At 54.0% G+C, this 27,992-nt stretch overlaps 2 protein-coding genes across 5 annotated transcripts; one reads left to right on the forward strand and one right to left on the reverse strand.

The window, feature by feature from the left end:
- The first annotated feature begins 3,847 nt into the window (after positions 1 to 3,847).
- On the forward strand, positions 3,848 to 24,255 carry Brsk1 (BR serine/threonine kinase 1). 2 transcript variants are annotated; one of them, XM_070000607.1, is made up of 19 exons: positions 3,848 to 4,136; positions 5,367 to 5,461; positions 5,597 to 5,682; positions 7,537 to 7,677; positions 9,691 to 9,807; positions 9,886 to 9,919; positions 10,025 to 10,093; positions 12,986 to 13,132; positions 13,397 to 13,428; positions 13,602 to 13,772; positions 14,890 to 14,987; positions 15,169 to 15,328; positions 15,425 to 15,485; positions 15,861 to 16,230; positions 16,626 to 16,674; positions 16,976 to 17,099; positions 17,961 to 18,159; positions 20,231 to 20,320; positions 23,598 to 24,255. In XM_070000607.1, exons 1-19 carry the CDS (start codon positions 4,001 to 4,003, stop codon positions 23,753 to 23,755), a joined length of 2,337 nt encoding a protein of 778 aa, XP_069856708.1. In that variant the 5' UTR covers positions 3,848 to 4,000; the 3' UTR covers positions 23,756 to 24,255. The 2 variants fall into 2 exon arrangements, with proteins under 2 accessions (XP_069856708.1, XP_069856709.1); XM_070000608.1 differs by lacking the exon at positions 3,848 to 4,136 and having other exon boundaries at positions 5,380 to 5,461; positions 5,597 to 5,686.
- Tmem150b (transmembrane protein 150B) lies at positions 24,248 to 27,895 on the reverse strand. Of its 3 annotated transcripts, none has more exons than XM_070000610.1 (6): positions 27,506 to 27,895; positions 27,161 to 27,220; positions 27,010 to 27,077; positions 26,622 to 26,749; positions 25,933 to 26,038; positions 24,248 to 24,777 (listed from the first exon to the last, which is right to left on the reverse strand). In XM_070000610.1, the coding sequence occupies exons 1-6, from the start codon at positions 27,571 to 27,573 to the stop codon at positions 24,557 to 24,559; spliced, it is 651 nt and encodes a 216-aa protein (XP_069856711.1). In that variant the 5' UTR covers positions 27,574 to 27,895; the 3' UTR covers positions 24,248 to 24,556. The 3 variants fall into 3 exon arrangements, with proteins under 3 accessions (XP_069856711.1, XP_069856712.1, XP_069856710.1); XM_070000611.1 differs by having other exon boundaries at positions 24,248 to 24,755; positions 26,025 to 26,116; XM_070000609.1 differs by having other exon boundaries at positions 25,933 to 26,116.
- Positions 27,896 to 27,992: the final 97 nt, after the last annotated feature.

A 27,992-nucleotide genomic window follows, 5' to 3' on the forward strand; every position in this document is an offset into this window, starting at 1 on the left:
CCTGCTGGCAGAGATGGGAAGAGTGACCTGCCTGAAGAGGCCTCTGTGGCTGCCTGTGCTAAGCTAGGGGTCTGAACCTGTAGAGTCTCTTGTAGTAGGTTCCTATGGCTTCTGTTAGCAAGTATCCAAAGCTTAGTAGTTTGAAACAACATACACTTATAGCCAGGAGCCAGTGGCTCAAACCTATAATCCTAGCTACTCAGGAAACTGAGATCTGAGGATCCTTTTTTTTTTTTGAAGACTAGGGAGACAAATCCAAGAGACTCTTATCTCCAATTAAGGGGGGGGGGGGAGAAGCCAGAAGTAGAGATGTGGCTCAAATAGTAGAGTGCAGCCATGAAAGGAAAAAGCCAAACATGAGGTCCTGAGTTAAAGGTCCCATACTAGCATAAGAAAGAAAAAGGAAGGAAGGGAGGGAGGGAGGGAGGAAAGAAGGAAGGAAGGAAGGAAGGAAGGAAGGAAGGAAAAAAGGAAGGAAGGCAGGGAGGGAGGGAGGGAGGAAGGGAGGGGAGCCCCCCCGACACATATATTTATTTATTATCTTGAAGTTCTAGGAGGCCTGAAGTACAAAATGATTGTCACTGAGCTAATGTCCTGGGCTATGTTTTCCTGGCATTTGAGAGCTTCTAGTAGCTAAGGAATGAGGCTGGTTAAGTGACCTAACATCTCAGTGGAGCCTAAAGACTCATGGGTATGACCTACAGGAGACTTGGAAATTACATGGGTGCCAAACACCTGCACTTACCTGACATAGAGGAGTCTATGAGAGAGAGGTGGGTTGTGCACTGGTGTGAGCATGGTATAGCCATGGCTGAGGGGCCAGTGGAGTTTGTCCTGACGCAGATATGAAGATTGATTACAAGTAAAAAATACATAAAGTTCTCAAAATGTTTATATGGGAGCAGGATGCAGTGGCTCAAGCCTCTCATCCTAACTATGGAAGAGCCTGAGATCAGGATGATTATGGTTCCTGGCCAGCTTGGGCACATAGTGGTTGGGCAGTGTGGTGCAGAACTGTCATCTCAGCAACAGCAAGCAGCACAAAATAAAATTCCAAGTTCAGGGGGCTGGGAAGGTGGCTCAGTGGGAGTGCTCACCGAGCATTCATGAAGCCCTGGGTTCCATGCCTCAGTACCACATCAACAGAAAAACCCAGAAGTAGGGCTATGGCTCAAGTGGTAGAGCACTAGCCGTGAACAAAAGAAGCTTGGGGATAGTGCTCAGGTCCTGAGTTCAAGCCTCAGGACTGACACCAAAATAAATAAATAAATAAATAAAATAAAAGTCCATGTGCAGGCCCAGGCAGAAATAAATGGAGCACAAAAAGGTCTGCTGCTCCCCCACGGTATAACCCCTGCTTTCACTGTATTTGATGCTGGTATAATTTGTGGAGGGGAAGGGAAAAAACATAGTTTAAATAGGGATACAGGTGTACCCATTGCAACAATGAGATCTACAAGTCATTATGTGGAAAACAAACTTTACAACTTTGATGGGGGGGGAGGATTGGGTGGAGGGCGGGGGGAGGAGGAAGGGAAGGGATGGGAAAGGGAAACAAAGGAGGAGGCTACAATGCTTGATAAGAAATGCATTCATTGGGCTGGGAAGGTGGCTCAGTGGTAGAGCACTTGCCTTGCATGCATGAGGCCCTGGGTTCGATTCCTCAGCACCACATAAGCAAAAAGAAAAAAGCCAGAAGTGGCGCTGTGCCTTGAGCTGAAGAGCTGAGGGACACCACCCACGCCCAGAGTTCAGGCCCCCCCCCCAAAAAAAAGAAATGCACTCATTATCTTGCCCATGTAATTGTAACCCCTCTGTACAGTATTTTCACAATGAAAAAAAAGGTCTGCTGCTGAGTGCCGGTGGCTCATGCCTGTAATAGTAGCTACTCAGGAGGCTGAGATCTGAGGATCTCGGTTCAAAGCCAGCCCGGGGAGGAAAGACCATGAGACTCTTACCTCCAATAAACCACTTAGAAAACCGAAGTGGTACTGTGGCTCAAGTGATAAAGCACTAGGCTTGCCGGGCGCTGGTGGCTCACACCTATAATCCTAGCTACTCAGGAGGCTGAGATCTGAGGATCGCGGTTCAAAGCCAGCCCGGGCAGGAGAGACCGTGAGACTCCTATCTCCAATAAACCACCAGAAAACCGGAAGTGGCGCTGTAGCTCAAGTGGTAGAGCGCTCGCCTTGAGCTGAAGAGCTGAGGGACAGCGCCCAGGCCCAGAGTTCAAGTCCCACGACCGACAAAAAAAAAAAAAAAAAAAAAAAGGCACTAGGCTTGAGCTGAAGATCTGAGGGACAGAGCCCAGGCCCAGAGTTTAAGCCCTACGACAGACAAAAAAAAGTCTGCAGGATTTGCTCAGTGGTAGAGTGCCTGCTTAGCAAGTGTGAGACCCTGAGTTCATGCCCCTTTACTGCCCCCAAAACGAACACAAGCACATATGTAGAATCATGTTTATACACACATATATTATATATGTGATGTGTATTAAATATGTGGCCTATATTTGGTGTGTGTGATGTATAGGTAACATGGTACCTAGAAGATGGTTTCTGGAGATTTCAGGGAGATGTGAGAGCACTGTGAGCACTGAGTGGGTCTTAGAGCCAGAGTCCCTTTGCTAACAGCTGCCCTCCTACCATAGCATTGCAAATGCCCTACCTCCATTTTGCATCTGCCTCCTTTGATCTGAACATGGTATTCCTCTGCCTTTGCCTCCATCCTCTCTCTGAGTCCTTGCCTTCCCTGCATTCCCTCCTGCAACCCCGCATCCCTCCTGCATTCCTGCATCCCTGTATTCCTTCTACATCCCTGCATCCCCACATCCCTACTGAATCCCTCCCGCATCCCTGCACCTCTCCTGCATCCCCCCGCATACCTGCATCCCCTGCATCCCTCCTGCATCCCTGCATCCCCTGCACCCCTGCATCCCTCCTGCATCCCCGCATCCCTTCTGCATCCCTCTTGCATCCCTGCACCTCTCCTGCATAACTGCATCTCTCCCGCATCCTTGCATCCCTGCATCCCTTTTGCATCCCTGCATCCCTCCTGCATCCCTCCCTCATCCCTTCACCTCTCCTGCATCCCCCTGCATCCCTCCTGAATCATGCATCCCTGCATCACTCCTGCATCCCTCCTTCATCCCCACATCCCTGAATCCTTCCTATATCCCTCCCGCATTGTTCCTGCATCCCTCCTGCATCCCTGCATTCCTACTGCATGCATCCCTCTTGCATCCCTCCTGCATCCCTTCACCTCTCCTGCATCCCCCTGCATCCCTCCCGCATCCCTTCATCCCTCCGGAATCCTGCATCCCTGAATCCCCCTGCTCCCTGCATCGTTGCTGCATCCCTCCATCCCCACATCCTCCTGCATCCCCGCATCCTCCTGCATCCCTCCTGCATCCCAGCATCCTCCTGCATCCCCGCATCCCCTCATCCCTCCTTGTCCCCCTCCTGCCTCCCTCCCCTCCCGGCGTCTCCCCACCCCCTCTCCCCCTCCGGGTGCCCAGGCCCGCCCCTCGCCACCCCTCCCCCGCCCCCTCCGAAAGGGTTAACTTTGGGGAAGGGCCCGGAGTCCCCGGATGGTGATGTCAGCGTGCCGGAGAGAAAGGACGCGGTGGCGGGGGGAGGCGGAGAGGAGGAGGAGGCGGAGGAGAGGGCGCGTGGGGGGGCGGGGGCACCGCGGCCCGCAGCGTCCGCCGGCCCGCAGCTCGGACCCCCCCGGCGGGGGGAGGCGCGGAGAGGGGGGGCTCGGGGGAGGGGGGCGCGCGCCCCCGGGCCGGGCCGACTCCGGGGCCTGACCCCCCCGCGCCCCCTCCCCCAGCCCCGCGGCCCGCCGGCGGGGGGCCCCGCCCAGCCCCCTGGGGACCCCCGGGGACGCGGGCGGCGGCCGGGGGGGCCGGGACGCGGCCGTCGCCGGCCCCCACCGGAGGAACGGGGTGCCTGGCCGCAGGGGGGGCGGCCGGGGGGCCGGCCGGGCCGGGGCCAAGGGCGCCATGTCGTCCGGGGGCAAGGAGGGCGGCGGGGGCGCGCCCGCCTACCACCTCCCGCACCCGCACCCGCACCCGCCGCAGCACGCCCAGTACGTGGGTCCCTACCGGCTGGAGAAGACGCTGGGCAAGGGGCAGACCGGTGAGCGGAGCGGGCGGGGCGCGGGGGGCGCGGGGTGCGGGCCCGGCCCCCGCGCTCTGGGGACCCAGCCTGCGCCCCCCATGCCCCCAGCCCGACCCCTCTGGGGCTGTTGGAGGCCGGGGCCGGGGCGGGGTGGTGGAGGTGCGGGCGGAGGCGCAGGCCGGCCGCCTGGTGCTGGCCTCTCTCCCGCCTGGTCCTGGCCTCTCTCCCGCTGACCTCTGGCCCGGGAGAGCCAGCGCCGCCCTGCCCCGCAGGCTGGGGGGAGGTGGGGAGGGGGTGCATGGGGTCCCCTGACAGCCGCTGGGGCGTGGAGAGGAGGAGCAGGGTCTCCTGGGAGGAGCCCCAGCAGCAGTGACCCTCCTGGGTGTGAGGTGCCAGCCACCGGCCTCTTCCCCGAAGCCTCCCTGCTGCTGGGGGGGGGTGCCTCCCCTCAGACAGGCCCTGTGAAGAGGGGGTCCGAGGTCTAAGACAGGCCTGGAAGGAGGCCTGACCCCCCCTCAGGCCCCCGCGGTGACCTGTGAAGGTGCTCCTGACCTGAATTCTCCCACTGAGGGAGGCAGGGGGCAGAGGCCTGGACCTCCAGGTCTGAGGGAGGAGGCAAACGCCTGGACTCCTGGCTCAGAGAGAAAGGCCGGGGTCTTGACACCCAGATTTGATGGAGGAGAATTTTTGCCTCCATCCCTATCAGGAGGAGGTGGAAGATTGTGGTCCAGACCCCAGAGGTCACAGGGGAAGGTGTGCAGATCTGAGGGCTGGGTGGTCCATCCTGGAACTAGAATCTGGAGAAGAGTAGTGGAGCTCGCGAGCTCTGGACTGTGATTTCAAAAGGCAAAGGAATTGAGGAGCCAAAGTTTGAAAGAAAGGGAAAGGAGAAGATGGGAGATGATATTCTTTGAGATACCTGGGGCTTTGTAAAGGGCTCAAAGACAGAGGATTCAAGAACTGATGGGAGAAACAGAGACTTGAAGGAGGCAGATTGGAAGAGAGTGAGAAACAAAATATGGAAAGACAAACCTAGGCATACCATACCAGAAGGATCAGAGTAAGCCTAGGAGGTGAAGGGTTGGCCAGGTGGAAGGAGTTCTGGTCAGGCTGTTTCAGGCTACTGTTAAAGAGCTTGCAGGAAGGCAGAGGAAACCAAGTGGCAAAGCGGAGACTTGGGAGCTAAGGTTTGCAGGGGGGAGGGGAGAACTCCAGGAATATACTTCACATTTGCACCCTGCTCCCCAGGGCTTGTTAAACTTGGGGTGCATTGCATCACGGGTCAGAAGGTTGCCATCAAGATCGTGAATCGGGAGAAGCTGTCGGAATCAGTGCTGATGAAGGTGTGTGTGTGTGTGTGTGTGTGTGAGAGAGAGAGAGAGAGAGAGAGAGAGAGAGAGAGAGACGGGGATTCCTTGGGCTGAGAGGGGGGCACAGACAGAGAGGCCACACTGACCTTGGTTCCTATGGTCCCTCAGGTGGAGCGAGAGATCGCCATCCTGAAACTCATCGAACACCCGCACGTGCTCAAGCTCCACGACGTGTATGAGAACAAGAAATATTTGTAGGTATTTATTTATAGCCACCCAGCACCCCATCTGCCCTCCCCACGCAGCTAGGGTGAGACCTTCCCAGAAATAGGCCCCTAGTGGGGCCTGGGAAGATGGGAGCTTTCAGGCTGCACCACCAAAGGCCTAGTCCCTTTTGTCCAACACGCCCCAGCCACTCTCAGGCTCACCTGTACCTAGTGCAGGACTGTCTGGCCCAATCATCCTGAGTAGGGGACAGAGGAGGACAGAGGCTGAGCCTCCCACTGCCCCCAGCCCCAGCCTTCACTTCCTCAACTGCAGGAGTATACCTGCTGAACACTCATGCTGAAATACCCAGATATCTGGTACATACCAGTATATATGTTATATACCTGTACATGCGCTGTATACCTGTACACACACCATATACCTGTATGTACACTGTATACCTGTATATATACACCTTACCTGTGTATACAGGTAAGAGTGTTGACATTCTCAACCAGAGCTAGCTTACCTAGGGTGCACAGCCCTTTTTTTGCTTATGCACGTAGGAAGAACCTTTCTTTTTTTCTTTTTTTTTTTTTTTTTTGTCGGTCCTGGGGCTTGAACTCTGGGCCTGGGAGCTGTCCCTCAGCTCTTCAGCTCAAGGCGAGCACTCTACCACTTGAGCTACAGTGCCACTTCCAGTTTTCTGGTGGTTTATTGGAGATAGGAGTCTCACGGTCTCTCCTGCCCGGGCTGGCTTTGAACCACGATCCTCAGATCTCAGTCTCCTGAGTACCTAGGATTACAGGCGTGAGCCACCAGCACCCGGCTAGGAAGAACCTTTCTGAATCACACTCTGGAGCAATGAAGGCTATCATCCAGGTGTCATGGCTGAACACCCCAACATTAGACCTCCTTTAAGGGTCCTGTGTTGGTATCTGTAAGTCTATACAGATACTGCAGATGTCAGTGAGGTCCAGCTGTCTGGGCTCTAGAGAATAAGTCCCTTTGTACAGACTTTGCCGACCCAAAGGGCCAGACCAGCTGTGTTAGGCAGCAGAAGAGGGGACAGAGTCCTACCCCCATCACCCAGTCCTCGGGGACTAAGTGACTCTGAACATCCATCAAGTTAGAACAGGAAGCAGACCTGCCCTGAGTACTGATGGGAGTTGTAGTTTTCAGCCCTGCAGTGGCAGCAGGGCAGCGGGCCATTGTCACAACAGGTAGCGTTACCACTCCCCATCCACCATCAGTGGGAGAGGGCCCATGAGAGTTGTGCTTCACACAGGACTCTCTGGTGTCCAAGAATTTGTGGAAACTGAGCCATCGTTTCCCACGAGCACATGGAAAATGAGAAATTTAAACCTCTTATTGCCTGGCCGGATTTCTGGAGCATTAGGATCCAAGTGCTTGATGGGAATTGGGACATTACTTCCCAGAGGCTGGTGGGAGTTGTAGTCTCCTATTGGTGCACATTCCTATCTTTCCTGCTAGAGAAAAAATGAGAATTTGATTTTCTTCTAATTAAAAGTGTGGGAATTAAAAACTTGGCTTCTCAGGAAGGAATGGGAGTAAGGTCTTTATTTCCCACAGTCCTGTGGGAACTGGGGTTTCTGACCTCCCCCTGCCAAGGGAGTTATCTTCTAAAAACAACTCTGAATCAAAGCATAGATCTCTGTGAAATTGACCTGGGACTCTGGGAATGAAGTGTGGGCTTCCTAGACACTGGCGGCGGAGATTGGAGTCCCTTCTCCCAGTGGGTCATGGAAATGAGGCTCTTGTATCTCAGAGGCTTATGGGAATGTGTGGGGGCCTTTGCCTTCAGGACCAATGGAAGAGGGATACCAGGCCCTAGGTCTTCCATGTCCCTTCCAGCTCTCTGCCTCCTCCGTATCTCTTAGGTACCTGGTTCTGGAGCACGTGTCTGGAGGTGAGCTATTTGACTACCTGGTCAAGAAGGGGAGACTGACGCCCAAGGAAGCCCGGAAGTTCTTCCGCCAGATCGTGTCCGCATTGGACTTCTGCCACAGCTACTCCATCTGGTGAGTGGCAGCCTGAGGGGCAGCAGCGTTGCAAGGGGCACGTGGGGGTGGGAGGGCTGGGCGGCAGCCACAAGAGGCAGACCCTTCCTTTTCAGGAGCTCCTCCTTCAAAAGACAGACTCTGGCCTCTGGGGGCAACATCCAATGTATTTAACAATCCTCATGACCCAGTTCAAGTCGACTCCAAATAGAAACTTCTCATGCCCACGGCCTGCCCCTTGCATGCATGACTTTGGCCCAAGAGCTGGAGGGCCCAGTGAGCAGCTTGGGTAGCAATATTTATTATTGTTACTACTGTTATTGTATTATTACTATTACTATTACTTGGTATGGAAATATTTTTATTTTCATTTATTTATTTTTTTGCTGGTCCTAGGGTTTGAACTCTGTGCCTGGGCACTGTCCCTGAGCTTCTTCCTGCTCAAGGCTAGCCCTCTACCACTTGAGCCACAGCACCACTTCCAGTTTTCTGAGTGATTTATTGGAGATAAAAGTCTCTTGGGGGCTGGGAAGGTAGCTCAGTGGCAGAGCACTTGTCTTGCATACATGAGGCCCTGGGTTCGATTCCTCAGCACCACATAAGCAAAAAGAAAAAAGCCGGAAGTGGCACTATGGCTCAAGTGGTAGAGCACTAGCCTTGAGCTGAAGAGCTGAGGGACAGCACCCAGGCCCAGAGTTCAGGCCCCACAACTGGACCCAAAAAAAAAAGTCTCTTGGGGTTTCTTGCCTAGGCTGGCTTTGAACCTTGATCCTCAAATCTCAGCCTCTTGAGTAGCTAGGATTACAGGTGTGAGCCACTGGTGCCCAGCCTCTCACAGACTTTTCTGCCTAGGCTAGCTTCAAATCTTGATCCTCAGATCTTAGCCTCCTATTTATCCCCAAAGTACCTATTCATATATCTGGGTTTGCTGACAAAATAATCCCAGGGGGAGACAATATACAGTGGGAGAGATATGGTAAAATGTGCCAAATTCAGCCAGGCACTGTAATACACACCTGTAGTCCCATCACTTTGGAGGTGGAGACAGGAGGACTGTGACTCGGAGGCCAGTCTGGGCTTACAAAGAAAATCGTTGCCTCAAACAACAAAGAAAGAGGAGCACCGGATGCTCATGTCTGTCGTCCTAATTACTCAGGAGACTGAGATCTAAGGATTACGATTCAAAATCAGCCCAAGCAGAAACATTTGTAAGATACTGACTTACCTGCAATGAACTACCAAAAAGCCAGAAGTGGAGCTATGTGTTCAAGAGTTTGAGCACTAGGGCTGGGAAGGTGGCTCAGTTGTAGAGTGCTCGCCTAGCATTCATGAAGCCCTGGGTTTGGTTCCGCAATTATTACATACACAGAAAAAGCTGGAAGTGGTGCTGTGGCTCAAGTGGTAGAGCGCTAGCCTTGAGCAAAAGAAGCTCAGAGACAATACCCAAGCCCTGAGTTCAAGCCCCAGGATTGGAAAAAAAAAAAAAATTGAGCACTAGCCTTGAGCACAGAAAGCTCAGGGATAATGCCTAGGCCCTAAGTTCAAGCCCCAGGACCAGCACAAAAAGGAAAACAGTATGACCAGAAAAAAAAAAAAAAAAAAGACGTAGATAGATAGAGAGAGAGAGAGATTTGCAAGTTGAACACACAGGGTTTTCTTAGCATGCTTGTGATTGTCACGAGAAGGTGCCTGAGCCGGGCGCTGGTGGCTCACGCCTGTAATCCTAGCTACTCAGGAGGCTGAGATCTGAGAATCGCGGTTCAAAGCCAGCCCGGGCAGGAAAGACCGTGAGACTCCTATCTCCAATAAACCACTAGAAAACCGGAAGTGGCGCTATAGCTCAAGTGGTAGAGCGCTTGCCTTGAGCTGAAGAGCTGAAGGACAGCGCCCAGGCCCAGAGTTCAAGCCCCATGACCGACAAAAAAAACAAACAAACAAAAAAAAGAAGGTGCCTGTGTGAGGAGGGTCTCCCTGGAGGAAGGCCCTGAGGCTGAGCCCTCCAGCACCTCCCCTCTCCCCTCCTCCCAATCTCAGCCACAGGGACCTGAAGCCAGAGAACCTGCTGCTGGATGAGAAGAACAACATCCGCATCGCAGACTTCGGCATGGCGTCCCTGCAGGTGGGGGACAGCCTCCTGGAGACCAGCTGCGGGTGAGTGGTGGTGGCCATGGTGTCTGGAGGCACGGTGGGCAGCTGCCTGGAGACTCACCACACTCTCTCGTCTATCAGGTCCCCCCACTATGCGTGCCCAGAGGTGATCAAGGTCAGTGACGGGCAGGGGGAGTGGGGAGGGTATTGGGGAGGGGGGCATGAAGGCTGCTGGGGGCCTGGCCGGGATGGAGACGCCATGACTCTCCCTCCCTTCCAGGGGGAGAAGTATGACGGCCGCCGGGCAGACATGTGGAGCTGTGGTGTCATTCTGTTTGCCCTGCTCGTGGTAAGGTTGTCCCTGGCCCTCCTCCTCCATTTCTAGAACATTCCCACCCCAAGGGGCACAGAACCATAGGCAGTGTCCTCACCTCCCTGCTCATCTCCACATTTATGACTTAAGTGCTGTTAGATGAGGTTTTGCCAACCGACCAAGGCGGTGGCCCTCCAGCTCTGTTCCACAGCCAAATTTCCAGCCACCAGATTGTGAGGAGGGACATGTGCAAGGCATGCCCAGATGGGCGTGCCGGAAGGGCCTGTGGCCGTTTTCTGACTGGCTCTCAGGACTGCTCTTTTGTAGGAATTATTCCTCTGTTGCTCACTTTTTTTTTTTTTTTTTTGGTTTTGTTTGTTTGTTTTTGGTCCGGTTGTGGGGCCTGAACTCTTGGCCTGAATGCTGCCCCTCAGCTCTTCAGCTCAAGGCTAGCACTCTACCACTATGAGCCACAGCGCCACTTCCGGCTTTTTTCTTTTTGCTTATGTGGTGCTGAGGAATCGAACCCAGGGCCTCATGCATGCAAGGCAAGCGCTCTACCACTGAGCCACCTTCCCAGCCCAACTTTTTTTTTTTTTTTTTCTGTCGGTCGTGGGGCCTGAACTCTGGGCCTGGGCGCTGTCCTTAAGCTCTTCAGTTCAAAGGGTAGCACTCTACCACTTGAGCCTCAGTCCCACTTCCGGCTTTTTCTGGTTATGTGGTGCTGAGGAATCGAACCCAGGGCCTCAGGCATGCAAGACAAGCACTCTACCACTGAGCCACCTTCCCAGAACCTCTCTAGACTTAATTTACTAGTTAACTTATGTATTTATTTTGTGTGTGTGTCGGTCCTGGGGCTTGAACTCAGAGCCTCTATTTTATCCCTGAGCTTTTTCTGCTCAAGGAGAGCACTATACCACTTGAGCCACAGCTCCACTTCTGGCTTTTGGGTGGTTCCCTAGAGATAAGAGTCTCACAAACTTTCCTGTGTGTGCTGGCTTCAAACCACAGTTCTCAACACCTTGGGTAGCTAGGATGACAGATGTGAAGCTACTGGGCAGCCTTGCTTGGTCATTTATTTTTTGGCGATACTAGGGTTTGAACTCAGGACCTGGTGCCTGTTGGGTGTCTTCATATGCTTTCTTTGACACTCTTTGCAAGGTCATGTGAAGACACAGACAACTTGTCCTTGGGACACTGAAAGGCTCACCCCTTATCCCGTCCCCACCCTCTCGAGGTCCTTCCCATCACCCTGGGGTGCACGTATCATTCTCTATTCTTCACAGGAGTTAAGTCCTTTCTCACCGATATCCTGGGGCTGCTGTTGCAAATGTGAGATGCAAGCCTCTGCTCTCTTTCTCCCAAGTCCTATCCTCTTTCAAGGACGCTGCTCTTTGGTCATTGATCTAAGGCTCATTCGGGTCTCTGCTCCCTACTTCCCAAGAAAAGCCTCCCTCCCTGCTCTTGTGATTATGTCGCTAGCTGTTTGCTTCTGGATTTGCAACATGAGCCTCATGAGAGAGCAAGGATGTCTTTTGTCCTATCCTGGGTTCTTGCCTGTAAAATACTCACCATTCAGGGCCAGGTGTGGTGGCACCTGTCTGTAATCCTGGCTTCTGGGGAGGAAGAGGTGAGATGATCATGGTTCCTGGCCAGTCCAGGAAAAAAATTGACACAGACCTTATCTCAAAAACCAGTCAGAGAGCTGGGAAGGTGGCTCAATGGTGGAGTGCTTGCCTTATATGCATGAAGCCCTGGGTTCAAGTCCTCAGTACTGTATAAGCAGAAAAAAGCTGGAAGTGGTGCTCAAGTGGTAAAGAGCTAGCCTTGAGCTGAACAGATGAGGGACAGCACCCAGGCCCAGAGTTCAGGCCTCATGATCAACAAACAACAACAACAACCAAAAAAAAAAAGTCAGAGCTGGGTGCCGGTGGCTTACCCTGTCATCCTAGCTACTCAGGAGGCTGAGATCTGAGGATCACAGTTCAAAGCCAGCCTGGACAGGAAAATCCGTAAGACTCTTATCTCCAATAAACCACTAGAAAACCAGAAGTGGCTCTGTGGCTCAAGTGGTAGAGCAGTCCTTGAGCTGAAGAGTATGGGGACAGCTTCCAAGCCCAGAGTTCAAGCCCCAGGACCAACAAAAAAAGTCAGGAGGCTGGGAATGTGGGTAGAGTGCCTGCCTAGCAGGGTTTGATTACTCAGTACCACATAAACAGAAAAAGCTAGAAATGGAGCTGTGGCCCAAGTGGTAGAGTACAAGCCTTGAGCAAAGGAGTTCAGGGACAGTGCCCAGGCTCTAAGTTCAAGCCCCAGGATGCCCCCCCCAAAAAAAAATATCAGGAAGCCAGATGTCAGCGGCTCATACCTATAATCCTAGCTACTTCAGGAGGCTAAAAATATGAGGATTGTGGTTTGAAGGCAACTCGGGCAGGAAAGTTCTGAGTGTTTTGTTTTGTTTTGTTTTGTTTTTTGTCAGTTGTGGGGCTTGAACTCTGGGCCTGGGTGCTGTCCCTGCACTCTTCAGCTAAAGGTGAACATTCTGCCACTTAAGCCACAGCATCACTTCAGGTTTTCTGGTGGTTTATTGGAGATAAGAATCTCACGGACTTTCCTGCACAGGCTGGCTTTGATCCTTGATCCTCAGACCTCAGCCTCCTGAGTAGCTAGGATGACAGGCATGAGCCACCGGCGTCCAGCAGGGAAAACCCTCTTTCTCTCTGGCATCAGGCTGCTCCTTGCAAATCTCTGTGCTGCCACTTGTTACATCCTAGGAGGCCTGGGGTAAACTACCCAGCTTCTCGTACCTCAGTTTCCCTACCCACAAATCCTGTACTCTGCTGCCTGTGTTGGTTGAAGCTTGGACCTGGGCCCAGGCCATCCTGAGCCGTGAGCGTATAAGCAGAGGTGCTGTCATTTCCGGTGCAGGGAGCTCTGCCTTTTGATGATGACAACCTTCGCCAGCTGCTGGAGAAGGTGAAACGAGGCGTCTTCCACATGCCCCACTTCATTCCTCCTGACTGCCAGAGTCTCCTGAGGGGAATGATCGAGGTGGAACCGGAAAAGAGGCTCAGTGTGAGTGCAAGGGAATGAGAGCGGGGAAGTAGGAGAAGGTCTCGGGGAGAGAGGTCCCAGACCGGACTGGACTGGTCCCACCACCAATGCACAGGAGCAGGGATGCGCTCAGTCGCTGCCAGGGCAAGATGTGTGCATCATCCTGCCCTGATGGGGAGTCTAATGGTTAGGAGCATCACACACCACACACCCCCAAATCAGCTTTCAATTGTACACCTACTGTGTGACCTGATTTCTGCTTCTCTATGACCCGCCCCTTCACAGCTGGAGCAAATTCAGAAACACCCATGGTACCTGTGAGTAAAGGGAATGTGGACAACTGGGCTGGGGAGGAAGGGGGGGTTGACAAGCAGAGAAGAGGCAGGGACAAGGCCAGGACTCCTGGGATCCGAAGAGAGGGGCATGCTGGGTGGGCACGGCATCTAGGATGCCACAGGCCCGTTGGCACAGGCTTTTTCCCCTGTCCCAGAGGTGGGAAGCACGAGCCAGACCCGTGCCTGGAGCCAGCCCCAGGCCGCAGGGTAGCCATGCGGAGCCTGCCTTCAAACGGAGAGCTGGACCCCGACGTCCTGGAGAGCATGGCGTCGCTGGGCTGCTTCAGGGACCGTGAGCGGCTGCACCGGGAGCTGCGAAGTGAGGAGTAAGATCTCCACCCCTCCTCAAACCCCACCTCATTTCTCAACAACCCCCTTCCCCCCCCAAAACAGACACACCCCAGCTCATGAGCCCTACCCTCCTGGAGCCAGAGGAGGCAGTTCCCACGGTGGCCAGCAGAGGGAGCCAGACTCCAGGGCCTTGGGCACCTGCAGACTGGACAGAGTGGGGCAAGAAACGCAGAGAGAAGTTGGGCACTGTGGCTTTTGTATGTCATCCTAGCTACTCAGGAGTCTGAGATCTGAGGATCACCGTTCAAAGCCAGCCCAGTCAGGAAAGTCCCCATGAGACTCTTATCTCCAAAAAAACACCAGAAAACAGGAAGTGGCACTATGACTCAAGTGGTAGACTGTTACCCTTGAGCTAAAGAGCTCAGGAACAGCACCCAGGCCGAGTTCAAGTCCCACAACCAACCCCTCCCCCCCCCCCAAAAAAAAAATGCAGAGAGCCGGGTGCCGGTAGCTCATGCCTGTAATCCTAGCTACTCAGGAGGCTGAGATATGAGGATCATGGTTCAAAGTCAGCCTGAGCAAGAAAAGTCCGTGAGACTCTTTTTTTTTTTTTTTGTCCGGTTGTGGGGCCTGAACTCTAGGCCTGGGTGCTATCCCTCAGCTCTTTAGCTCAAGGCTAGCACTCTGCCACTTGAGCCACAGCGCCACTTCCGGCTTTCTTCTTTTTGCTTATGTGGTGCTGAGGAATCGAACTCAGGGCCTCATGCATACAAGGTCTACCACTGAGCCACCTTCCCAGCCCCAGTCCGTGAGACTCTTATCTCCAATAGACCACTAGAAAACCAGAAGTGGCGCTGTGGCTCAAGCAGTAGAGCGCTCACCTTGAGCTGAAGAGCTGAGGGACAGCGCCCAAACCCAGAGTTCAAGTCCCACAACCGACCAAAAAAAAAAAAAAATGCAGAGAGATGGACTGGAAATGCAAAGCAAGGCTGAAATGTGTGCTGAACCAAGATAGGAAACCAACTTTGTGGGTCACCTAGGAAAACAGCACTAGAAGCTGAACTGCTGGGTGGACTGAGCAGAGGTCCAGGCAGGCGGGAGCGGGTGAGACCTCAGGTCCTCTTACCTGCCTCCCACCTTGCTCTCTCTCAGGGAAAACCAAGAAAAGATGATCTATTATTTGCTCTTGGATCGGAAGGAGCGGTATCCCAGCTGTGAAGACCAGGACCTGCCTCCCCGCAATGATGCCGGTGAGAAGACAGGGCTGGAAAGGTGGACTTCCAGGATTCCTGAGAGCCAAAATAAACAGCAGGCCCTGAGGTCCCGTGTTCACCCAGATGATGAGTGTTTACCACTTCCTCTCTCTGCTCCAGACCTCAATTTCCTCATCTGTTGAAGAAGCTCCATCTAATTTACTCTCCCCTCTCTCAGACCCACCTCGGAAACGTGTGGACTCCCCCATGCTGAGCCGGCACGGCAAACGGAGACCCGAGCGCAAGTCCATGGAAGTCCTGAGCATCACGGATGCTGGCGGGGGTGGATCCCCAGTGCCCACCAGACGGGCCTTAGAGATGGCCCAGCACAGCCAGAGGTGGGAGCCCCTGTACCCCCCCACCAAGCCTGCATGGGGCAAGTCCTCTGGCCTCCTGTGGGCTCATGTCTTTATGTCAATCTGCCCTGGAAACAGGTCCCGCAGTGTGAGTGGAGCATCCACTGGTCTGTCCTCCAGCCCTCTGAGCAGCCCAAGGGTAAGGCCAGGTCCCCAGGGTATTAACCGGGGTGAGGGGGTAAAGTTTATGGGTCAGCAAAAATTGAGCCAAACCAGGCCCGAGTCACAGGAGGCTAGACGCCCAAATCCTCATCAGAGAGGGCTCTGTTGTGTGTTTGGAAAACTCGCTTATTTATTGAGCAGAAGACCCCCCACACACACCCTACCCCCCACCTTGCCTACCGTGGGCAATCTGGGTTAACGGCCTGGATTACCTGGGAGGATGGATGAGTGGGGAACCGATTGGACTACATGTCCCAGCATGCTTCAGGGCCAGCTCCTGCAAGCATGGGCAGGTGATGCTCCTAGAATCTTATGGGAGTTGTAGTCCGTCTCACCAGACCGTTTTCCTTAGAGTCCAGTCTTCTCCTTCTCACCTGAGCCCGGCGCTGGAGACGAGGCCAGGGGTGGAGGCTCCCCAACTTCCAAAACGCAGACTCTGCCTTCTCGGGGCCCCAGAGGCGGGGGTGCCGGGGAGCAGCCCCCTCCTCCCAGTGCCCGTTCCACACCCCTGCCCGGACCCCCAGGCTCCCCGCGCTCTTCCGGGGGCACTCCGTTGCACTCACCCCTGCACACACCCCGGGCCAGCCCCACTGGGACCCCGGGGACGACGCCACCTCCCAGCCCAGGCGGCGGCGTCGGGGGAGCAGCCTGGAGGAGTCGTCTCAACTCCATCCGCAACAGTTTCTTGGGCTCCCCTCGCTTCCACCGGCGCAAAATGCAGGGTATGGGTTCTGGGGTGCAAGGCTTGGGGTACTGAGGGATGAGTCCTAACGTGGGGGCCTCAGGGAGGAAGGAGGCCAAAGGGACCAGGGTTTGGGGGAGAGGAGGTAGAGGGCCTGCATCTGGGGGCGGAGCCCGCTGGAAGGACCTGCCCTCCTGGGCTCCGGATCTCCTCCCCATTGGCCCATGACCCTAGCCCGCCCCAGGGGCGTGGCCCAGGCTGAAAGGCCTCCCCAGGACCCAGGATGCAGGCCAGTTGAGTTTAGCCACGGGGCGGGGGGGGGGGGGGGGGTGTCGAGTCTGAGTCCTCTGGGGTCCAGCCTCCTGGAAAGGGGGTGACTACTGGCCACTGAATGATGGACAGAGCTTGTCCACTTTCTCTCCCCTTCCCCTCTAGTCCCCACCGCTGAGGAGATGTCCAGTTTGACGCCAGAGTCATCTCCAGAGTGAGTGCCGGGGCTGGGAAAGTGGCTCGGTGGTAAGAGTGCTTGCCTTGCATGCATGTGGCCCTGGGTTCGATTCCTCAGCACCACATAACAGAAAAATCCGGAAGTGGCACTGTGGCTCAAGGGGTAGAGTGCTCGCCTTGAGCTGAAGAGTTCAGGGACAGTGCCCAGGCCGTGAGTTCAAGGCCCATGACTGACAAAAACAAAAACAGAGTGCATGCCACAGGGAATAGAGAATGGGAATGGGACCCAGCCCGTGGCACCATCCTGACCCCCCCTCTCCCTGGCCTCTCCCACCCAGGCTGGCCAAGCGCTCCTGGTTTGGGAACTTCATCTCCCTGGACAAAGAAGAACAGATATTCCTTGTGCTAAAGGACAAACCCCTCAGCAGCATCAAAGCGGACATCGTCCATGCCTTCCTGTCGGTGAGCCTTGGGGGCCCACACAGCACCCAGCACCCAGGGGCTAACCCCTGAACCCAGCACTGCCTGGCTTGACTTCCTGTGAGGGTTCACGGGATTTGTAGTTTGGCAGTGAGGGGGGTGGATGTGGTCAGAAAAAGATGACTGGGCGGGGGGCTGGTGGCTCACACCTGTAATCCTAGCTACTCAGGAGGCTGAGATCTGAGGATTGAGGTTCAAAGCCAGCCCAGGCAGGAGAGACCGTGAGACTCCTATCTCCAATAAACGACCAGAAAACCGGAAGTGGAGCTGTAGCTCAAGTGGTAGAGCGCTCGCCTTGAGCTGAAGAGCTGAGGGACAGCGCCCAGGCCCAGAGTTCAAGCCCCAGGACCGACAAAAAAAAAAAAAAAAAAGATGACTGGACCCAGAAGACGGAACATGTGGCAGTTTCCCAGATCTCAGTGGAAGATGGTTGAGCCAGAGTTCTGCCTCAGCGGAAGATGGTTGAGCCAGAGTTCCCCTGACACCTGGTCCCAGCCGGCAGGAGATCATTGGGGAGTCGTCCTTTACTCTAGGGATGGTGGGACTTGAGATTCCAGTCCATGGAAGGATAGATATGCAGTAGCTGTGGAGGTCGCAGGCTGTGCTAGGTGGTCCTGAAGCCTGGGACTGTTGGAGCTCTCAAGTCCCCAGGACATTGTGATTAGTTAGTTCAGTTCCTCCCCTATTATTTATTGTAGGGCAGAAGAAACTACAAATCTGAGGAGGGGCCTTTCCCCCCACCCCTACCTCCGGATCTTGTAGTTTCTTGGGCCGAGCTGTGTCTACGGTGGTTCTCCATTCCCTCGATTTACCCCATCCGTCTGTGTCCCCCCCCCCTTTCAGATCCCCAGCCTGAGTCACAGTGTATTGTCACAAACCAGCTTCAGGGCCGAGTACAAGGCCAGCGGCGGCCCCTCCGTCTTCCAGAAGCCTGTCCGCTTCCAGGTGGACATCAGTTCCTCCGAAGGCCCAGAGCCCTCATCCCGTCGAGATGGCAGCAGTGGGGGTGGCGTCTACTCCGTCACCTTCACCCTCATCTCTGGTGAGTCTCTTTGGACTGGAGTGCTGCGGCCCCCAGCAACATTCTCTCCTTCCTCATTCTCTCTACAAGTATGGGTGATCATGGAAGCTTTCAAGCAGCCACTGAGGTGGGTAATTAGATTTTTATTAATCTCCCGTATTACAGGAAAGAACTCTGTCGTGAAGGCCCTCAATGACCCGTGGCAGAGCTGAGGTTCATCCCAGACCTCCTTACACTATGCACTATCCTAAGATCCTAGCTCAGAAGGGCAAACACACACAAAGCCAGCTATCCTCAAAGATCAGTCCCTTGGGGCTGGGAAGATGGTTCAGAGGTAGACTGTTTGCCTTGCATGCATGAGGTCCTGGGTTCGATTCCTCAGCACCACATAAGCAAAAAGAAAAAAGCCGGAAGTGGTGCTGTAGCTCAAGTGGTAGAGTGTTAGCCTTGAGCTGAAGAGCTGAGGGACAGCGCCCAGACCCAGAGTTCAGGTCCCACGACTGGACCCAAAAAAAAAAAAAAAAGATCAGTCCCTTACTCAGTGCAGGTATCACTAATCCATTGTAGAACTTCCTGTGGGCTGCTCAGTTGCAATTTCAAGAGCTTGTAACTCCAGGCCGACACAACCAATCAAGACATGAAAACCCACATCATTTCCACATCTTGGTTCCTGAGTCTCCACAGTGGGAGTTTGGATAGTCAAGGATTACAAATTTATTGTCCTTTTGACCTTTTTTTTTTTTTTTTTGTCAGTCTCGGAGCCTGTACTCTGGGCCTGGGCACTGTCCCTCAGCTCTTCAGCTGTAGACTAGCGCTCTACCACTTGAGCTTCAGCCTCACTTCCAGATTTTTCTGCTTATGTGGTGCTGAGGAATCGAACCCAGGGCCTCATGCATGCAAGGCAAACACTCTAGCACTGAGCCACCTTCCCAGTCCCTCCCCCCTTTTTTGTTTTGTTGGTCATGGGGCTTGAACTCCGCTTGGGCGCTGTCCCTGGGCTCTTCAGTTCAAAGTAAGTGCTCTCCCGCTTGAGTTACAGTGCCACTTCTGGTTTTCTAGTGGTTTATTGGAGCTAAGAGTCTCATAGAGGGGCTGGGAAGGTGGCTCAGTGGTAGACCACTTGCATTGCATGCATGAGGCCCTGGGTTCCATTCCTCAGCACCACATAAGCAAAAAAAGAAAAAAGCCGGAAGTGGCGCTGTGGCTCAAGTGGTAGAGCGCTAAGCCTTGAGCTGAAGAGCTGAGGGACAGCACCCAGGCCCAGAGTTCAGGCCCCACAACCAGACCCAAAAAAAAAAAAAAAGAGTCTCAAGGACTTTCCTGCCTGGGCTTGCTTTGAACCACGATCCTCAGATCTCTCTCAGCCTCCTAGGATTACATGCGTGAGCCACCAGCACCTGGCTCTTATCACCAATCTTAAGATGTCACAGCCAGCAGATGAGTTTGCTCATCTAAATCAGGCTGGGGTGACTGGGAAGGTGACTCAGTGGTAGAGTGCTTGTCTTGCTTGCATGAGGCCCTGGGTTCGGTTCTTCAGCACCACATAAGCAGAAAAAGCCAGAAGTGGTGCTGTGGCTCAAGTGGTAGACCACTGGCCTTGAGCTGAAGAGCTGAGGGACAGCACTCAGGCCCAGACTTCAGGCCCCATGACTGACAAAAATAAATAAATAATAAATAAATAAATCAGGCTGGGCAGGATTCTACATGGCTGACAGGATTTTTTTTCTCCCTCTAAATACTTGACATGTAGAACCTCTTCTCACTTCAAGGTTTTTCCTCTCTCCCAGTTATTTTCCTTATATTTCTGGTTCTCCACAGCATCATTAATGAATAAGCAATTAAACCTATTTACACAGAAACCAATACCTATTGACCTGTTGTTTTTTAAGGTATCTGAGTTTAAGGCATTCCCTAAATGACAAACAGAAACCCTTCCTCTCCAAACTATTGATGTGGGTTCCAGCAGAATGGGGGGTTGGGGGTGGGGGGGAGCGCTAATGAGGCAGATAGAGGAGGTGCTGTGGGCTTGATGGGAAGCTGGCCCTACTTCCCTACCCCATCTCACTGAGTACTGCTTGCCCTCCCATCCCAGGTCCCAGCCGACGGTTCAAGCGAGTGGTGGAGACCATTCAGGCCCAGCTGTTGAGCACTCATGACCAGCCCTCCGTGCAGGCCCTAGCAGGTGAGTGTGGGGCTACAGGTAGCAGACATACATGGGTGGCTTGGGAGAGACAAGGCTTCCGCAGTGGGAAATCCGGGCCTTCCTCCTGGTCTCTCTGGCCATTGTCTACTAAGGCCCACCTGCATTGTTGTGAGCCAGAGGTTAGGGACTGAGAAGGGACAACTCAGCTACCCCTCACCCCCAGAGACCTATCTCTGGAGTGGCCACTGCCTTGGGGGGTGGGCAGGAGGGAAGTAGATTATTTTGCCACTAAAGTTGCCCTACACTTTGCAGGAAAGTGACCAGCCAACCTTGGTTTTCCTGGAACAGTGGAGGTGTTTCTGGGACCTAATTTATTTTTTGTCCATCATGGGGCTTGAACTCAGGGCCAGGGTGCTGTTTCTGAGCCTCTTTGTGCTCAAGATTAGCGCTCTACCACTTGAGCCATTTCCAGTTTTTGCGTGGTTAATTGGAGATAAGAGTCTCACGGGGACTTTTCTGCCCAGGCTGGCTTTGAACCGCAATCCTCAAATCTCAGCCCCGAGTAGCTAGGATTACAGGGGTGAGCTACCAGCACCCAGCTTCTGGGATCAATTTATTGTTGCTGGGTGCCGGTAGAGCACATCTGTAATCCTAAAAGGGAAAATTATTGTTCACAGTCTGACGTCTGGAAAGGTCCCCTTATCAAATTACAGATCTAGTGTCTGACAAGGACCTGTTCATTTCTTGGTCCATAGAGGGTTGCTCACCTTCTTGTTGGGTCCTTATGGGGTGGAAAGGGTGGGATCTCTGAGGTTTATGTAGAAGCCCATGAAGCCCAACACCAGTGACTCACACTATCATCCTAGCCACTCAGGAGGCTGAGATCTGAGGATCACAGTTCCAAGCCAGCCCAGGCAGAAAAGTCCATGAGACTCTTATCTTAGCTGGAAGTGATGCTGTGGCTCAAGTGGTAGAATGCTAGCCTTGAGCAAAAGCCCAGGGACAGAGCCCATACCAAGTTCAAACCATGGGACTGGCAAAAATAAAAATAAAAAAGAAGCACATGAACCTTGGCTAATCACTAATCATGACCTCTCAAAGGCCCAACCTCGGTACTAGCACCTTGAGGATGGCATTGAGTTCAGCCATGACATTCGACATGCTTGCCCTGACCATCATTGACTTTATTATAGAGTTCCAAGGCGGGATCCTGGCAATGAGAGCGCCAAGCACACTGTGGCCACCAGAGGGCAGTCATCTGCCGGCCTGGCCGCTCCATCCCAGACCCTCTCAGGATAAGGAGGCCCCGCCTCCAGGTGCCCTAGTCACTGGGGTACACTGAGCTCCAGGGTTAGGTCTTCACTCTGAGGACCAGAGATTCACGACAGACTAGAATTGTCCCCAGGTTAGCTTCCTAGGGCCACCATGCCCAAACAAGTGGAAACTATACAGGCTGTCACCCTATAAGCCTTACAGTGCAGATGCCCTGCCCCTCCCAGCGTTCCCAAGGCTGACATCAGGATCCCCAGGGCTTCCTGCCTCAGAGACCCCATGGCAGAACACGCTTTTTTTATGTTAGTCATGAGGCTTGAACTCAGGCCTAGATGCTATCCCTGAGCTCTTTTGCTCAAGGCTAGTGCTCTACCACTTTGGACCACAGTGCCACTTCTGGTTTCAGAGTGGTTAATTAGAGGCAAGAGTCTCATGGAGACTTTTTTTCCCAGACTGGTTTCAAACTGCAATCCTCAGATCTCAGCCTCCCGAGTAGCTAGAATGACAGGTTTGAGCCACCAGTACCTGGCTCTAGCCATACTTCTTTGCTTGTGGCTCTTCCAGGGAGTCAGCCAGAAGTACTATTCTGGCTCTGACCTTGGCTAGGTCATTGAAGAACTCATAACTAGTGCTGGGTGTCAGTGGCTCACACTTGTTATCCTAGCTACTCAGGAGGCTGAGATCTGAGGATTGCAGTTCAAAGCCAGCCTGGGCTGTAAAACTCTTATCTCCAATGAACCACCAGAAAACCAGAAGTGGTGCTCTGGCTCAAGTGATAGAGCGCTCGCCTTGAGCTGAAGAGCTGAGGGACAGCAGCCAGGCCCAGAGTTCAAGACCCACAACCAACAAATAAATAAATAAATAAGAACTCATAACTAGGAATGTGGCTTAGCAGTAGAGTGCTTGCCTAGCATGCATGAAGTCCTGGGTTGGATTCCTCAATACCACATACACAGAAAAAGCTGCAAGTGGAGCTGTGGCTCAAGTGGTAGAGTGCTAGCCTGAGCAAAAGAAGCTGAGGGACAGTGCCCAGGCCCTGACTTCAAGATCCAGAACTGGGAAGAAAAAAAAAAAAAGAATTCATAACTAGCCTTGAGCCAGCCTGTAATCCTAGCTATTCAGGAGGCTGGGATCCGAGAATCGTGGTTCAAAGCCAGCCGGGGCAGGAAAGTCTATGAGACTCGTATCTCCAATAAAACCACCAGAAGTGGCACTGCAGCTCAAAGTGCTAGAAGGCTAGCTTTGAATAAAAAAGCTCAGGGACAGCGCCAGCCCTGTGTTCAAGCCCCAAGACGAACAAAAACAAAACAAAAAAACAAAAAAACCTCATGACTGAGTTGGGTCTACACAGATAATCCAAGCAAGTCTCCTCACCTAAAGAGATGAACCCTTCCTCACAGGGAAGATATGTCAGTGCTGTGGTGTGGCCACCTTGAGGGGCACAGTGCCATTATTTGGTCTGCCACAGCCTCCCAAGAGACACTTAACAGTGTAGGAAGACATCTTTGGTTGTCTAAACTGGGAGGGAACAGGGACATTAGGGGCAACTTGGCGGGGGTGGGATCAGGGAGGTGGAGCACAGGTGCCTTCAAACTTCTGCCCCTCTCAGAAAGGCCCTCAAAGCCAGAGGCCATCTAAAGGCATGCTGGGTGAGAAACCCTGGTCTCCCTCATGGTTGCTAGGGGCAACCAGAGAGCACATGAGGCCCTGATGGGCCCTGTTGCCAAGGAAAGCTAGCCTTAGCATTTTGGAAGCTAGAGGTCCAAGACCCACGACTGGGTGTTCTCCACCTTGTCCTGTGTGCACCTGTGAGATAGAGTTTTGCCATGCAGCCCAGGTAGGCCTCAAACCCACAATCTTGGGGTGCGGCCCCTACCTAGGAAAGAAAGTCCAGGCTCTGTGGATCGTTGTCCCCGGAGGCCATCTCTAGGGCTTGAAGTCGCACTGACTGATAGGAGGATTTGTTTTGAGGCGGTCTCCACTGGGACTTTGGGGAATACGGAGAATACTCAGACACCTCCTTTCTCCCTTCCCCTTCCCACAGATGAGAAGAACGGAGCCCAGACCCGGCCTGCTGGCGCTCCACCCCGAAGCCTGCAGCCCCCCTCCAGCCACCCAGACCCTGAGCTGAGCAGCTCCCCGCGCCGAGGCCCCCCCAAGGACAAGAAGCTCCTAGCTACTAATGGGACCCCTTTGCCCTAACGCCAGGGGGCCAGGGAAGGAGGGGAGCCCCCTCTACCCACCTTCCCTGCCCCTCCCCAACTGTGAATCTGTAAATAAGGCCCAAGGAATATGTCGGGAGGGGGGGGACACACAAAACCCGGCTTCACCCTGCAGGGATGGGGTTCTAGGGTCGTGCCCAATGTGGGGGGAAATCTACGGCAAAAAAGGGGGCGGGGAGCTGTTTCTATTTTATTTATTTTATTTATTGATCAATCTCTGCGGGTGGGGTGGGGGAGGGAGGGGAGCTGGTTGGGGTGGCTTAGCAGATCCGGACAGGGCCCTGACCCTGCGTCATCCCCAACCCCCCCTTCCTGGGCCCTCCTCCCCCCTCCTCAGTCCTTCGCCCTCCCCCAAGACCTTCTGTACGGATTTGCTCTCCCGGAAGGAATTCTGGTTTCGCGTGATCCTGCCTGCGTCCGTGTCTCTGATTCCACCGGCGGCAACCACAAAAAATAATAATAAAATAGCCTGATCAGGGAGGGCTGGCTGGCCTTGGTCTCTCAGGGTGGCCCTGACGGCGGCCACGGGGCAGGCGCGGGTGGGTGCTCCCATGCCAGCTGCACCTGGTGTCCCAAGCTTCCCACAGACCTGTCCACGGGCTCCGGGACAGAAATAGAAATGGATCCCCTTCCTGGCCTGTTGCAGATACCCCTACTGGTTCATCTAGGCAACAACCAGAGGTCAGCCCCATTTCTTCTCCCGTGAGGGTGAGGGGTGAGGCCTTTCCCCCCTTCCCCCCCTCCCAGTCAGAGTGTCTGGAGCAGGTGGGTCTTCAAGGCTTCAGGGCCTGGGGGGGGGGGAGGCCAGGGGTAGGGAGTGGAGGCCTGGGGAGGCTGAGGGCCTGGGCGTGAGACTCCGCAAGGGCTGAAGACTCAGGGTGCAGCCTTCCAGAACAGAGAAGTCCACGGCAAAGAGGCCAAAGAGGAGGAAGAGCAGCATGGCCACGGCCCACTCGAAGGCAGCAGAGGCAGACCGCAGCCTAGAGGAGTACAGGACCAGCACTTCACATCCAGGTCAAGGGCCAGACACCACTTCAAAGGATCCAGGAGCCCAGGTGTGACCTTGACCTAGGCCAAGGTCATCTCCAGGTTTCCAGAGGTGTCCACATGTCCTAGTCCAAGTGGCACCCAGGCTGGCTGTCACCTCAGTGATAGCCCTCTCACCTATATTCCCTACAGGGATTCTAGATCTTTCTGTTCTCACATGTTTGTCTTTTGTGTGTGGGAGGGTACTGGGGCCTAAACTCAGAGTCTGGCGCTCTATCCCTTAGTGTTCACTCAAGGCTGGTGCTCTTATCACTGGAACCACAGTTGGTGGTTCATTGGAGATAAGAGGTTCATTCACACACTTTCCTGTCTGGACTGGCTTTGAACCTCGATCCTCAGATCTCAGCCTCCTGAATAGCTAGCTGAGATTACAGGTGAGAGCCACTAGCACCTACCACTTGCCAATTTTGAAATAGATTCCCATCCTGTTGCCTTCGGCCTGCCACTAATTCCACCGAGGACCTGCACAAAGGGCCTCAGACAAGAGGCCCCGTGTCTGAACCTGCTTCTACTCTATACCCCTGACCCAGCCCAATGACAGCCCTGGGGGTAGGGGGTGCCCCAAACACTGCTATTTGTGCATCTTCCTAGTATTTATCAGCATGCCAGGCATAGATCTCAGCACCTCAGGGATGTGGTCCTATCTGCACCTCACAACCTATCTGAGAATTTAAGAAACCCCTGGGGGCTGGGAAGTTGGCTCAGTGGTAGAGTACTTGCCTCTCATGCATGAGACCCTGGGTTAATTCCTCAGTACCACATAAGCAAAAAACAAAACAGAAAAAGCTGGAAGTGGCGCTGTGGTTCTAGTGGTAGAACACTAGCCTTGAGTTGAAGAGCTGAGGGACAGCACCCAGGACCAGAATTCAGGCCCCACAACCGTCAAAAAAATAAACTTCTAAAAAGAAAAAAAAAAAGAAAGAAACCCTGAAAGTGTCTGGAAAAAACATGGAGATAAGGTTCCATGGCAGGTGGGAGTCTCCAAATCACTGCTTCTCAAGAGGAAGCTGAGGTCTCAAGCAAGAGAGACCCAGAGCTGTGAAGGGACACACAGCCAAGGTGTTGATGTAGAGCCATCCCCAGTCCCCCCTCGACTCCCAACAAGGATACTGGCCACCATGAGCATGGTACAGAGGCTGCAGAGTCCCAGACGCAACCAAGCCATCCAGGGGGCCCCAGGCTGGGGCAGGCCCTTCACCCACCAGCAGAGAATGATCTGCAGCCAGAAGTAGATGTTACCCAGGACAAAGGCAAAGAAGGCCCCAGTCATGTGTGTGGGCTTCTGATTCTTTTCCTGGAGAAAAGGAGAATTGAGAGGAAGTCTATAACAGCAAGAAAAGAGCAATGGGGATGGGCAGGATGCGGGGGGGGGGGGGGGCGGGGGGGCGGGGGAGGGAGGGGAAGAAGCTCTGAACCAACCCGACTAGGTTAAATGAGGTGCCTGGGCATTTGTGCCTGTACTCCAACCTACTTGAGAGGCTCAGAAATGGAAGGCTATCACCCTGGCAGAACATGCAATAGCTGTGCATGGTGACAGTGCCAGTCATCTCAGCTACATGGGAGCCTGAGATTGGGAGGACTCTAGTTCCAAGCAGTAAAGTCTGAGAGTCCATCTCAGTGGAAGAAGCTGGAATGTGGGTGGGGCCCTGGAATGCCTGTAAGTTGTGAAACTACAAGTCCCACAAGGCCTTGCAAAGCAGATTCTCCAGAATTAGCCCATCTAGGCTGCAAGGAATGCAGGGAGCTGTAGTCCATCATCTATTGGCCAAACTTGGATGGGCACGCAGTGCCAGCTTTACCTGGAAGTTGCCAGCTACAGAGGTCCCCAAAGCACACAGGATCCCGGACCACAGGATCAGTTGGTTGGGCCATGTCTTGACACCCCAGTCTCGGAGCTGGTAGTAACGCACAATGCAGATCCAGACAACTGAGAGAAGAGCAAAGGGAGGACTGTGACCCTCCTCAGGGATGACAGTAGAACTGGTACAGAGGTAGAGGAGAATAAAATGGCCTTGGCCAGTGACTGGGGCCAAAGGTCCTGGACTTCTGGATGTGAAGGCCGAGGAACTGGGGTTTACACATTTTGGCTGGGTCTCAGGGAAGAGGCTGGGGCCTGGACCTCTGGGTCTGAGGGAGGAGGCTGGGGTTATCTCTCCTGGCCTAGGCTGGCAGGAAGGGAATTCTTACCCATAGCGGCTCCTATGTTGAGGACCTGGCTGAAAATGCAGCTCTGGGGCGGGAAAGATCCACACTTGCTGCAGAAGATGGAAGGTCATCCTGTGGGTCATGACCCCAGCCCCAGCCTCCCATCTCCTCCCTGTATTCTCCCCACAACCACCTGATGAAGGGGAAGTCTTTGGTGAGGTCCACGTCCCTGTTGATCACGGCAATGGCAAAACTGCAGTGGAGAAACACCCTGATGTGAGGAGGGAGCTTTCAAGGCCCTTTCTCCAAGCAGCCAGACCCTTCCCTCATTGACAGCACAGATTTGGGCGTCCAGAGCCTCCTTCCTCAGACCTGAGGGTCCAGACCCCAGCCTCCTCCCTCAGACCCAAGGGTCTAGACCCAAGCCCCCTATCTCAGACCCAGAACTACAGCTCCCAGCCTCCTCCCTCAGACCTGAAGGTCTATACCCAAGCCTCCTCCCTCAGATCCAAGCAGCCCTCTGGGCTTCAATACTCACACCAGCCAGACACCAGCACTAGCCCATAGTGTCAGGGAGATGGGCACAAGAGACAGGTAGCCCCACATTCTGGCTCTGAAGGAGGAGGCGGAGCCAGCGGCCTTTTCTCAGGCTGGCAGGTGAAGAGCAGACCTAGGTGTCTCCTGCTGGACTGAATTGGCTTCAGGCAGAAGCAATGAAGAGGCAGAGGCCAGCCATGGCTTAGGAGCACCGTCCTTTTATCGTCTCCAGTGGTCAGTCCTCACTTCCCCATGTGTCCACTCCCAGCTAGGGCCTCCCCAGGGCCCTCATCCCCTCAAGCTCTGCTTCCCTCACTCTCCTGGTCTATCTAGGGCTGGATAACAGCTCCATCCAGGAAGGCTGAGAAAGGCTGAGGTCGGGCGGGGCTGGACTGGCAGGCGGGCCACACAGGCAAAGTCCAAACCCAGCAGCAGTCTTGGGCTGGACTGGTCAGTTCCTAAAGGACCTCGCCCCAAAACCACCACTT

This window comes from Dipodomys merriami, unplaced genomic scaffold (assembly GCF_024711535.1).
Source record: "Dipodomys merriami isolate MVZ:Mamm:240054 unplaced genomic scaffold, mDipMer1.0.p SCAF_57, whole genome shotgun sequence".
In the NCBI taxonomy this organism is placed as follows: domain Eukaryota; kingdom Metazoa; phylum Chordata; class Mammalia; order Rodentia; family Heteromyidae; genus Dipodomys; species Dipodomys merriami.